This window comes from Mangifera indica, chromosome 7, assembly GCF_011075055.1.
Source record: "Mangifera indica cultivar Alphonso chromosome 7, CATAS_Mindica_2.1, whole genome shotgun sequence".
Classification (NCBI taxonomy): Eukaryota; Viridiplantae; Streptophyta; class Magnoliopsida; order Sapindales; family Anacardiaceae; genus Mangifera; species Mangifera indica.
This window is the reverse complement of record NC_058143.1, coordinates 15,899,310-15,912,076: the sequence shown is the minus strand read 5'-3', so window position 1 is coordinate 15,912,076 and position 12,767 is coordinate 15,899,310. Positions and strand designations below refer to the sequence as shown.

General features: G+C 30.9%; 2 protein-coding genes across 5 annotated transcripts; both read right to left on the bottom strand.

Annotated features, from left to right (window-relative positions):
* Nucleotides 1-3,952: 3,952 nt before the first annotated feature.
* On the bottom strand, nt 3,953-5,881 carry LOC123221064 (glycine-rich protein A3-like). Of its 4 annotated transcripts, none has more exons than XM_044643741.1 (3): nt 5,818-5,881; nt 4,689-5,057; nt 3,953-4,333 (listed from the first exon to the last, which is right to left on the bottom strand). In XM_044643741.1, exons 2-3 carry the CDS (start codon nt 5,023-5,025, stop codon nt 4,101-4,103), a joined length of 570 nt encoding a protein of 189 aa, XP_044499676.1. In that variant the 5' UTR covers nt 5,026-5,057; nt 5,818-5,881; the 3' UTR covers nt 3,953-4,100. The 4 variants fall into 4 exon arrangements, with proteins under 4 accessions (XP_044499676.1, XP_044499677.1, XP_044499678.1 ...); XM_044643742.1 differs by having other exon boundaries at nt 4,689-5,040; XM_044643743.1 differs by lacking the exon at nt 5,818-5,881 and adding an exon at nt 5,140-5,773 and having other exon boundaries at nt 4,689-5,040.
* A 1,437-nt stretch (nt 5,882-7,318) lies between these two features.
* On the bottom strand, nt 7,319-10,695 carry LOC123221063 (tRNA (guanine-N(7)-)-methyltransferase-like). Its single transcript, XM_044643738.1, has 8 exons — nt 10,348-10,695; nt 10,220-10,276; nt 10,053-10,128; nt 9,148-9,227; nt 8,948-8,997; nt 8,764-8,848; nt 8,562-8,660; nt 7,319-7,694 (listed from the first exon to the last, which is right to left on the bottom strand). The coding sequence occupies exons 1-8, from the start codon at nt 10,555-10,557 to the stop codon at nt 7,470-7,472; spliced, it is 882 nt and encodes a 293-aa protein (XP_044499673.1). The 5' UTR covers nt 10,558-10,695; the 3' UTR covers nt 7,319-7,469.
* Nucleotides 10,696-12,767: the final 2,072 nt, after the last annotated feature.

Sequence of the window (12,767 nt, the reverse complement as noted above, 5' to 3'; positions counted from 1 at the left end):
TTAAAGAGGCCATCGATTGATAAGGATTGGGATAAAACTAAACAATTGACCACATTGTTAGAAACCTTTTATGACCTAACACTTTATGTATCTACAACATCATATGTGACTTCGAACTTATGTTTTCATGAGATTAGTAATGTGTTTTGCCTTTTAAAAGAGTGGAGTTTAAGTGACAACTTTGATTTTTCTTTAATGGCATGAAAAATGAAAGAGAAATGTGACAAGTATTGGGGAAATCCAAGGAAACTAAATGTTTTGTTATTTGTGGCTGTAGTTCTTGACCCTCTATACAAACTTGAATTATGTGAATTTTGGGATTTTTCAATTGTATGATGATAATGTGACTACTTTGGTCCAATGTAAAGTGAAATTAGCTTTGAATGATTTGTTTGATGAGTATAAAAAGCCAATTGCACATACAAGTGCAACTACTATAAGTTTTGATTCAAGTCAACAGACTGAAACTCAAAGAGGATTAAGAAAAGATTTATTTCTTAAAAATCTATCTAAGAAGATAAGACAAGCCAAAGTATTGTGGAAAACAAAACTGAGCTAGATGAGTATTTGAAGGAGGATCTCGAAGAGGATGGTGTTGCTCTTGACATTTTCACTTGATGGAAACTAAATAGCTCTTGATTTTCGACTATTACACAAATTGCTCAAAATGTATTGGCAATTCACATCTCCATAGTTACGTCTGAGTTTGCATTTAGTATGAGAGGTCACATTTTTTATTCCTTTCGGACATCTTTATCTTCAAAGATTGTACAAGCTCTCATATGTACAAAAAATTGACTTCGTCGTACCCCTAAAGGTAATATGACTGAATCACTTGAAGATGTAGAAAAGTTAGAGACAAGTACATGTCACTTCCTTCGAATATATAATTTTAATTACATTTTTATACGTTTATACCTCAATATGAAGTATAATTTAAATTCTATTGTCTTTTTAACAAATATTGCTAAGTTCTTAATGAATGATTTTAGTGCACAATCTAAAAACGATGTTTAAAAACATATCTTCAGTAAAACAAGGTACTTCTTTCAATAATACATGCTTGATTATGAATTTTAATTGATTCTGCATTTTTGCTTGCATTTTTGTTTTGATTATGATATTATTATAAATTTTATTGTGTTTATGATGTTATGACTATAAATTATGTTATGTTTATGATAGTATTACTATAAATTTATTAAATTTTACAAATGGAAGACAACAATGATGAGTTCCCACTAATGAGGTGTTTTGACCATTTGAAAGTTCAATTAAACTAACATTTGAAAGTTGTGGACTATTTTTTTTTTACAATCTATATAGGTTTGTCGATATTGTCAGCAATAATCTAAAAAATTAATATGTTTTGTCTGTCAAACTTCTGAGAACTTGTGGATATCTGTTATATGTGGTTTTATATACTGTGAGAGGTATAATTTTAATCTTTTTTCTCAATGATTATAATCTTTTCGTTAGATGTAACTTTTCTCGTATGTTATGTTAGAACATGTTCACCATTATAATAGTAAGAATGACTATAATTCTTAATGGTATGCTTAACATTTAAATTATATTTCTTGTCGTAGATAACTATAGTTCATTTATTTTTTATTAAATACGAAATATTAGAAATGAATGATTTTTATTCGATTCAAACCGTAAACTAAACCTCACCAAACCACATATTTTAAGTTTAGCTTGATTTGGTTTGTAATATAAAATTATTTGATTTGGTTTGAATATTTTTCAAACTATTTTTTTTTATTTGGGTTGAAAAATATTGTAAATCGTACTAAACTAGACTTTGCACACCCGTATCGTAAAGAATAATTTTTTCATTTAAAATCAAATTATATTAATAAAAAAAATCCAAAAACAATGTTAAGAAATGATATATTTCCATTTTATTTATTTTTACATATTTATTTTTTAAAATTATACAACAAATTAACAAAAAATTAAAAAATTCTTTTAAATTATCAAATATCATACCTCATTTCTTGGTTTTTTAACCATCTTGGATGATGATTTGACTTTCATATGCACTAACTCTCTCGATGACGTTAATGTTGTCAACTCCCTTTGAAGAAATTATTGATTACTTAAATCAAAAATCAACATTGATCTCCCTTTGCAATGCGAATTAATCTCTCTTTGGTCTTTATTTGCACCATTCTATCACATGACCTTTCTTTTTCTTGGTAGTTTTTATTTTAAGGCTTGATCACCAACAATTGTGACAGTAAAATTTCACTGTAATTAGGATTTTAAAAGTGTAAATATAAGTTTTTAAACATGTCTAAGAACTAAACTATTATGTCTTCATATCACTAGTTAGTTTTAAATTGACTTGGTTTATAAGAAAAAAAAGTGTTATTGTGTCATCTAAGGGTGAAAATGTATTGTGAAGCCAAACTTTGGCTGGGAAAATGTGATTTACCCTTTCAGAATTTAAATACTATAATAGACGTTTTCTTTCCTTATATATGTATCCTTACAAATTGAAATATTCATATTATAATTACAGGGAATGTTATACGTCCCTACTTTTAGGTATACACAAGATGTATCAGCAAGTTGAATATTATTTTAGGCCAAAGGACTTATTCCCACCCAAAGTTTACTTTTTTTCCCAAATTTTCATCTAATAATTTTGAAAAACTCGAACACTCACTCATTAGTGGTTAAAATTAACAAAATTCGTTAGTTTTAAACCCCAAACCAAAAAAACTAACAATTCCCACCCAAACCCCCTCCCTCTCAAAAAAAAAAATAACCTAATTTTTTTAAAGGTATGAAACCCTGCAATTTGCCTCCAAGTGTTTAGGGTTTCCTATTTATAGTTTTGTAATTTTACAATTGACCCCTTTTCTTTTCTCTTCCTTTAGCCTTTTGGAATTTTTAGTTCCTCCCAAACGCCCCCCAACACCCCCCCAGTGTCCTCCTTTGCTTGAGACCTAACTGACATCAGCCTCTCTTTCTCTTTGTCACCTCCATGTCTCATTGTTATCGTGTCCTCTGTCTCTTTGGTTTTGTGTCGTGCTTTCCTCCCAGTTTGTACACGACTGTTGACTTTTTTCATTAACGCCAACTTCTAACAAAGACAGCAAAATGACCCATGATTAGAGGAAGGTCTACGGTGGAGAAGAGATGTCACGATCAGTTCTAGTCACTAGAGAAAAATAGGTTGAAAATGAAACCCTAAAGGAGAAAATATGATTTTTTTTTTTAAACTTAATCCTAAGAAAAATTATTAGTTTTCTAAACCAAATAGAGAAATGAGATAAAATTTTATTATTTTTAATATATTATTAGTGAAACAACAATTTCACCTTTGAAACAAATTAATTTAGTTAATTTTAGCAACTACGGATACGAGTTTAAATTTTTAATACTTAATGAATATTAATTTAAGAATTCAATAAACATAGGGTGGGAATAAGTCCTTCGACCATTATTTTAAGGGGTCGTTTGGTTCATGTGTAATAAAAATTACATTAATAATCTATCTTTTATTATTTATATTACCTTATTTATTTTATTAGTAATAAAATATTACGGTAATCTTTTATTACCAATGGTGATATGATAGATAATATAGATAGTAATCTGATTATCATATTCATCTTATGTATTAAAAAATTGTCAAAATAATTTTAATTTTATTATAATTATATTTTTATTTATTATTTTCAGACAAAAATAATTTTATTTTTAATTAATATAACAAACAATATAAAAAATTTTATGGAGTTTAATAATGATAATAATTGAATAAACAGTATTCTTTAATGCATTAAAATTGAAAAATCACTCAAAACGTGTCTCATAGTTTCTTACAAGCTATAGAGTTTTAAACATGGATCTACTTTTTTCATGAATAAAAGAGGTAAAAACCTACACTTTTTTACATGAGAGATCAAATCAATTCATCTTTAACAAATGAAAATCGAAGCAAAAGTCTTTATTTATTTATAAATGACAAAACTATATATAACACCTAGAATTAAATCTAGAGTAGTTAAGACAGATAGATAATTAAAAGAACAAAACCATACTAGTAAACCCAGATAGATGAGTTTTGCACGCTGGAACTATTACTTCCATCTCTTGAATCCAAAGTGTTTGTGCTTCCCAAATAAGCCATGCTTGAATCCAAAGCCTTTGTGCTTCCCAAACATGCCATGCTTCCACTGCTTTCCAAACTTGCCATGCTTGAATTTTCCATGCCCAAAATGATGAGCACCATGGGCCAAATGGTGAGCCCCATAAGCAGCAGCTGCAGCGGCGGCACCACCAGCTAACACTGCTCCCATACCAGATCCATGTCCTGTAAATATTGTTAGTCAACTAAAATTATGATGAACATAGTGCAACCATGAAACTTAAAAGCATTTTAACTCTGATCATGAGTTCAGAGAGATATAAATCAATAAATTTTTTTTTTTTCCCAAGGAAAATTCCCACCCTAAAAAATCGAAGACTAATTTTTTTTATGAGTTACATCATTTAAAATGAAAAGGATTTCTGATCATAGTTTATACATCACAGAAAAAAGATGATAGGTAAAAGCAGAAAATGAAAACCAAGAGTTCAAAAAGCATAAAGATCAATACATGACAATCAATTTAAAATTGCATCTGTTAAATATATATCAGACATTATATTTAGAATTATCAATTTACCAGAATGATGTGCAGCTGATGGACCGGGATAAGGCGGAGCTGATGGAACGTGATAACCAGCTGGAGGGTATGCTGCTGGAGGATAACTACCTGATGGGTATCCAGCTGGAGGAGGATAACCAGCTGGTGGGTATCCACCAGGAAGAGGATAGCCAGCCGGTGGATATGCTTGTGGAGGATACCCATGTTGGGGATATCCCTGAGGTGGATATCCTTGTGGATATGGTTGTGTATATGATCCATGTGGAGGGGGGTGTCCAACGTCATACCCAGCAAGATGTGAAGATTGCCCTTTGTCGGTAAATTCATTCTCATTCTTATCCCTCTCCCCTGCCATTTTCTTGGGTCAATGCTACAAAAATAATCAACCTTGCATATTTAGCACAAATAAAACATTAGAACTTAACCAACAAATATCTCAAAGAAAAATATTATCACTTTGAAGGACTACCAGAACGTTTCCTTAGCTTTTCAACCGCTTTAAACATCCATTAGATTCATCAAAGTCTATGTCAACTAAATTAGCATCTAACAATCAGACTTTTCCATCTCTCACTCTCAAATAAATATTTCAAGTAAGACTTTCCCCAAAAATATATATTGTCTACTCTACATCTTGTTTAGTACACCAAATAAACAGACATAGGATTGCGGCATATCCTAAACAATTCACAAAACCAAAAAAGAAAAGGAAATCACAATAATGAAGAAACAAGGAACAACATTACCAGTATTCTATTTAACTCCCAACATTTTAAAAAATAATATATTGTATACTCCTAGATACAAACACGGATACATAGTGAAAAGAAAAAGAAAACCTTAAAATTTAATTAAGTTTGTGGTATTTTCCAATAATTTTAAAAACTTGGAAGGGAAAATTTTCCATTGGTTCATCCTAGGTCTGTTGTAAAGTTGACATAAATTAAACAGAATGTAAAAAATAGAGACACCCAATTAGACCTTCAATTGAATTCTGAAAAAAAAAAAAAACCAATGTATACATTAACAATGAAAAGAGAAAGAAAGATCACAAAATAATGATATAACAACAGCATTCAAACAAAGCCAGAAAATTCAACATCAATCAATGGTTGAAAAGAAAAGGAAAGAGAGAGAGAGAGATCACCGTGATGAAACTGATGAGAATTGCGCTATGTATGGGAAGAGAGTGAAGGGCGCATTAAATATAACAATAAAACTATGTGTACCCATTTTAGGTACACAAATAAATACACATTTATATGTGTCATCATGTGATTGGATGATTTTGAATTAAGAATAAAACAATAATCAATCATATGATGACACATATGAGTGTGTATATATTTGTGTACCTAAAGTGGGTACACATAGTATTGCTCTAAATATAAAGGCTCAAGGATTCACGTCATTTCAGGTGCCTCATCACATTTCCCACCCAGGATTGATTTTAAAATCCAGAAGAATAATTTTCCCATTTAAAATCAAATTATATTAATTTAAAAAATCCAAAAATAATGTTAAGAAGTGAGATATTTCCATTTTATTTATTTTTACGGATTTATTTTTTAAAATTATATAGCAAATTAACAAAAAATTAAAAAATATTTTAAATAATCAAATATTATACCCCCATTCCCTAGTCTTACCATCTTGGATTATGGTTTGACTTTTATATGCACTCATTCTCTCAATGTTATTAATGTTGCCAACTTCTTTTAAAAAAATTATTAGTTATTTAAATCAAAAATCAATATTAATCTCCTTTTACAACATGAATCAAACACTCTTTAGTCTCTATTTACACCACTCTATCACACGATTTTTCTTTACTTGGTAGTTTTTACTTCGTGGTTTGATCACCAACAATTATGATAGTAAAATTTAGCTTTGATTAAGATTTTAAGGGTATAAATATAAATTTTTAAACTTGTCTGGAAACGAAACTGTTATGTCTTCATATCATTAGTGCTCTTGAGTCATCTAATGGTGAAACTGCGTTGTAAAGCCAAACTTTAGATGGGAAAACATAATTTACCCTTTCAGAATTTAGATGTTATAATAGACGTTTTCTTTCTTTATACATGTTTCCTTACAAATTGAAAGATTCATATTATAATTATGAGAAATTTTATACGTACCTATATTTGAGTATACATATAATATATTATTATATAATTTGATATTATTTTATTCTTAATTCAAAATCACTTAATCATTTGATGATATATATCAAATATATACTCATTTGTATATCTAAAATATGTACACATAGTTTTATTGTATAGTTATAGCCGTTTTCTTTCCCTGAAATTAAGTTTGGTCTACTCCTACACTCTTTCCTTAGCTTTTATCCTTATCCTTAAATCTAATTATCAACTGATAGTCTATCTTATCCTTAATTTAAATTAATGATTAAATAAGTAATTGAATCACTCAATCATAAAACACATTAATTTGTATAAATAAATGACTTTAAAAAGTTAATAAAATACTCTGCTTTCAAAAAATAATTTATAAAAACTTATGAAAAGAAGAAAATACTCCTAATTTAAGGAAACAAATTTTTAAAAAAATGGTGGAAAGACTAAATAACCTTGGTTTGAGGATAATTAAGAAAAAAAAAAAATTGTTCCTACTCTATATTATTAATCAAGTTTGAAAGAAAATTTTTATAATCAATTAACTATTGTCTTAGCAAAACACTTTCAAGAATCAATAATACACATGGTTGTGCCCCCAGAAACTTAGTATTGTGATAGTAAGATCTCACCAAGCTTAAGAAAGTCTGCTCTTTACTCAGCTTTGCTTCTGGTACATCCTTCTGTATATTTTCGCACCTTCAAATTCGGCATGAATTTCTCTTTCAGTTCTTATCCCCATTGGGTTTTCTAATAACCATCCTTCATTGTCACATGGCACAGTTGAGTCAATTGTGTCAATGTGCTGTAGCACGTTTGATTCGGTATCAAATTGATTTCTCATGTCAAGAGCCACTTCATGCACATCAGACTGGACAAAAACCTGTTTGATCAAGATGAAACCAAAACTTAGTGAGTGTGAGACATATCTAAAAGGATAAAATTTGCATGCCAATGAAACCTGAAGTAGAATAATATGTTATACAAAAGCACATTATAATAGCACTTTATATCATTTTCAAGAACTTGATACACCCAGAAAAGTTATCTGAAGGATTCAATCTGTAGTACTGAATCATTAGCTATGCTGAAGAATTCGAGCTGTAGAAACAACGGTTGCACTTTCTAGAAATATATTTTCAGAGATTGATTATCAAATACAATCCAGTAACAAACATCTAATTTGGTATAATATGTGAAGATAAAAACTAGTTCTGCACACCCGAGAGTTCATACAACAAAATAGAATAAATGCAAATCGAGATTTTCATAAAAATATGACCAACATAGACCCATAAATGGCCAACATAAGAACATAACATTAAATGCAGGTTAAGTAGATTAAATTCTCTGGTTGGAAGCATACACAACATGCAGAGGTGAATTTATCCATTCAAAATTAACTGCAAATAAAATAAAGTGCCTCATTTCTTCCTTACACAGTGAAAATTTTTTGGCAGGTTTCCATTTTTTCATAATTTATCAAAATATAAATGAATTCAATCTTACAGCAGACAGCAAGATATGTAAATTTCCCAAAAGTACAACAGCTGACTCAAATATATATGGTGTCTTTTGCAGTTGCAAACTAACACCAATTTGATCACAAGAAAAGTTCCTATTATAATGTCTATCAAGTACAAGTCTCCCTTAACTACTCATTACCAAGGAATAACTTCTTATCAAATAACTGAAAAGAAAGGAAGAAAAAAAGTGTCCATGCAAAGAAAAATCTCTGCAGAGCAGATACCTTTCCTCCCGGCATCAAATGATTTACTATAGAATCTACCAAAGTTTTCTGCACAACCCTTCTCTTATGATGTCTTTTCTTGAAATGTGGGTCTGGGCACTGCAGATAGAACATTCAAGCGAAAAATTATTTAGCTTTGAAACACTATCACTATTTAGTATTTATTATCTTATTGAATATTCACTTGCCATATTGCACTCACCAGGACTGAAACTAGCATCAAGGGTCCAGGATATGCAGATACCAGTTGCTTGAAAGACACTGTAGCATTTGCAAACATAAAATGTCTGCAACAGATCCCAAATAGTCATTCTTTTAAATCACCAATAAGATGTTGTCAGCTTTTCTTATCTTTCTCAACTTAAAATGTTATTTAAAAGCCTTACATGTTACTAAGAGCCAGTTCCTTTACCCAGAATTCTGCGCGTTTGACCAGCTGCATAATGGAAAGAGTACCACAACATAAGAAAAAGATACCCTTTCTTCGAAGTCCAGGATAAAATAAAGGACCAAGTAAATGTACATTAATTCAGTCAGAAGTGTTCCTGAGAGAATTAAAAATATCCCAAGGAATTCATCCCCATACTTTCTGCCGGATTTCAAGTCCCAAATAATTTCCAGAATCAGGGTTTTTTCTTGCAAGCCACAATAAAAATCGGCCACTACCTGGGGAATGTTTTTATTGTTAGATATTCGAAAATAAAAATTTTTAAACCAACAATCAGTAACAACAATGACTCACAGATTTTATAAGTACCACAAGAGTAACACAGAGTGATTAAAAAAAGAGAGAGAGAGAGAGAATTTCAATCACTAAAGCTAATTCAATAAGCCAGAACTTGATAGTAAAGGATATAGTTAGGACAAATTCAATCAGTTGTAAAATTACCAATATGAGTTTGCTCAGTTTCCATGCATAGAACAGAAAATTTAGTCAGTGTCAAGAACTTAGGACAGCAAGTACAAGGGCATGAAATTTAAAGGTTAGGACCATCTCTTTAAGGACCCTCCATCAAGGAAGCAGTTTAAGGAATGCCTTCTCTTGCAATTTGCTTACTCTCAACTGTCATCAAGGGAAGGCTTTTCAATGAATCACATGTGTCAACCATGGCATAGTTTTACTGTTTATGTGCAAATTTCTCATTCCATAAAATGCCAATTACAATAGGAGTTCATAAGGCCTAAACTGAAAATGCAACATTTTAAGTTCCCATGTAAGATTCTCATGTAATAAGATGAAGTAATCAGACATGACTACAAGATATCTTCGGACTGGTGCTATTTGGTTGTAGAAATGTTCCTCATAATAAACTTTCGCATTCACAACCATTATGAAGTTAAAACATAAGAAAACAAGCACTAGCACTAACATTTCACTCAAACTTTCTTTTTCTTTCTAAATTTTTTCCAGATGTCTCGTAGCCAATTGATTTTCTATGAATCCTAAACATTTGCACACATACAAATATTATATATACAGTGAGGGGTTACCACTTCCAATATCCACCATAAGTGGCAAAGTTGGGTCCTTGTAAACTTCATTCCAATCGGGGACTTGCACTGGTGCCTATTCAAAACAAAAACAATTCCATATCAATTACATGATTAACACAGCCCAATTACAAATGATTAAAAACAAACGCCGTAGAGACTCATACAGAGAATGATGAACGTAGAGGGTTGACATGTTGCCTGATTCTCACATGGCCCAGGTCCTGCAACAAAAACAATAACAGTAAATTAAAACCCACATTTTAATATTGTAAATAAAAAATGAAAATTATACCCCAGGAGAGAGATTGAGGTCAGCATATTCCAAGGCTACAAGTTCTGGGCTTCCGAGGTGTTTGTTGACAACACAAGCAGAAAGGGCGGTGCAATAGGAGCGAGGATAATGATGAAGATTGAATATTGAAGATGATTTGGAGGTTAAAAGCTTGGAAGTTGCATTCAAAGCAGCCACAGATTGTAACTGGAAGCAAAGGTAAGAAGCCATTTTCCTACAACAATTTGCAATTGCACTTGTAATTCTAGAGCTACCACTGTCTCCTCATCGGGCCGTGAGGGGATCGGGTCGAATACCTTGAACCGAACTTTTGAGGTTAACCCTGGGGCTAATTTCTACTGTTTCGGGTCATTAACTTATCATCACATTTCTCGTTGGACAATAATTTAAGCTCTAATCCTAGATAATTTAAGTTATAAAAGGGAAAGTTTTAAATCTTTTTTAATGGTATATTAAAATCAAATTTTTTATGTATCTAATTTAGTGATTATAAGATCACTCATTAAAATCGATCTCGAAAATAACGATTTGATTTAAATAAGACTTCTCGTTTAAAAAAAAACAACTTAAAATAAGGTTTTTCAGTATTTTACAAATATTGTTAAAGGGTTGAAAAATTAAGGCACTGGAGAATTTTGTTACCATGGTGTCTTAAATCTTATCACATATAGTATATTTAAAAGATTTATAAAAAAATTCTCTCTTATAAATAAATTATTTTGTTTATACGCGAGACAATCCCAAAAATAGAGAATAACAGAATAACTAATAACTTATATAATTGAATTTTCAGATTTGAGTATTAGAAAAACATTTTATAATTTTCTCATTTTAAAAGTCGCATCACATGGCTATATATAAATTAATTAATTAATTAATTGAGTTTTGGAATAGAAATATTTTAATAATTCATTTTGGATTAGACCGAACCAATTATTTATGTGTTTTATTTTTAATTAGGTTTGATCTATTTTTTATGAGTTTGAGGGTTGCATCCCAACAAATTCCATCCAATGAATCTTCCTTCCCTTGGCCATCTTTCCGGGAATTGACCAATTTATTCTCCAACTTCTGCCTTGTAAAAAGGCCTGTAACTTTTGAAGAAAGTTGATTCCCATCTCCCACCTCCAGATGTTTGATTTCATTAATTTACTGTGGAAAAAAGCCTTAGGGAAACACTTTCACTAGCTAAACGTGTTTGACTTTATTCATTACAAGAAATGGAGAAAAGAAGAAGATAAAAGTTTCCCATGATCAAGCTACCAAAATAGGGGAGCAGCAAAAGATATCAAAGCTGATAGAGAATATGAAATCTATCTAGAAGTTTATTTTGGTTCTAATAGGATGCTGACAAAGAAAAGATAATGAATGTTGTGCTGTTTGATGAATCAAATGTTGAAGGTAAAATAAGTGTTATTACCATTAACTGGATAGCAAGGACTTGAGAAAACAATTATTTCTCGACTCTTATCCAATGGGGAGATGATAGAATTTCATTCAAAGATGAAATATGCTTTAAATTTATCAAGAGGCATGCGAAGGTCTGTCTTCTTGAAATTTTGGATGGGAAGACTGAGAATTACAATGAATAAGAGCTACTCCATAATCTCTAGAAACAAGGTGATAAGGAAAGTGTAGCTTAAGTGGGGAAAGAGAGGGATGTCAAACATCAGAGGATGAGTTTAAGTCTCACATGGTATATCAAGATCATTGGAATCAAGATTTCATCTGACTGATATAATCTGTTCAAAGAAAAAAAAGGTTACAAAGAAAATAGAAGAAAATCTTAAACAGTAACATATGGGAGCAAGAAGAGTGCAATTTGAAAACTAATAAGTTCACACCGGTTCTCAGGTTAAGTTAGGATCATCTTCCTTCTCATCTCAAAGATGTTTTTGCTTATTGTTCCATATTCCCAAAGGCAATTACATCTAGAGGGAGGGATTGGAGAAACAGTGGATTGCAGAAGCATGGGTTCAAACTGGAGCTCAAAAAAGATGCTTTTTAATAATGGCCTGTTGATTTCAATTGAATTTGAACATGTTTTTTATTAGAAAGATGAGCTAAAATAACATATGCAGCCCAAAATAAGTGAAGATAAATTTCACTCATCAGAAAACAACCAGATAAAAGCCTAATCACATCACTTGGCGGGGGCAAATACAGAGACATATCTTCCATCTATTGTTATTATCAACATTCACGAAGCTTTCTGTACAACAATCATTTCACAAAAGCAAGTATAACATAGTAATAAAACTAGGTACACTTAGTTTTGAGTACCATTTGAGCACACATCACATCCAATTGTAGTATAAAACAAGGAAAAGTAGAACTAGAAGTAAGGATCCTAACCCACACCCCTCCGTGTCAAAACCAGAACTGGTGGTCTGATGAAAACAACCATGCGGCCGACAGGC

What these genes read in the sequence shown, in the direction of transcription:
- LOC123221064 (XM_044643741.1), bottom strand. Translation starts at nt 5,025, where the DNA reads ATGGCAGGGGAGAGGGATAAGAATGAGAATGAATTTACCGACAAAGGG. An exon ending in ATCAGCTGCACATCATTCTG is followed by an intron (nt 4,334 to 4,688) that starts GTAAATTGATAA and finishes CAATATTTACAG; the next exon opens with GACATGGATCTGGTATGGGA.
- LOC123221063 (XM_044643738.1), bottom strand. Translation starts at nt 10,557, where the DNA reads ATGGCTTCTTACCTTTGCTTCCAGTTACAATCTGTGGCTGCTTTGAAT. An exon ending in GACTTGAAATCCGGCAGAAA is followed by an intron (nt 8,998 to 9,147) that starts GTATGGGGATGA and finishes TCCATTATGCAG; the next exon opens with CTGGTCAAACGCGCAGAATT. An exon ending in TGATGCTAGTTTCAGTCCTG is followed by an intron (nt 8,661 to 8,763) that starts GTGAGTGCAATA and finishes TTCTATCTGCAG; the next exon opens with TGCCCAGACCCACATTTCAA.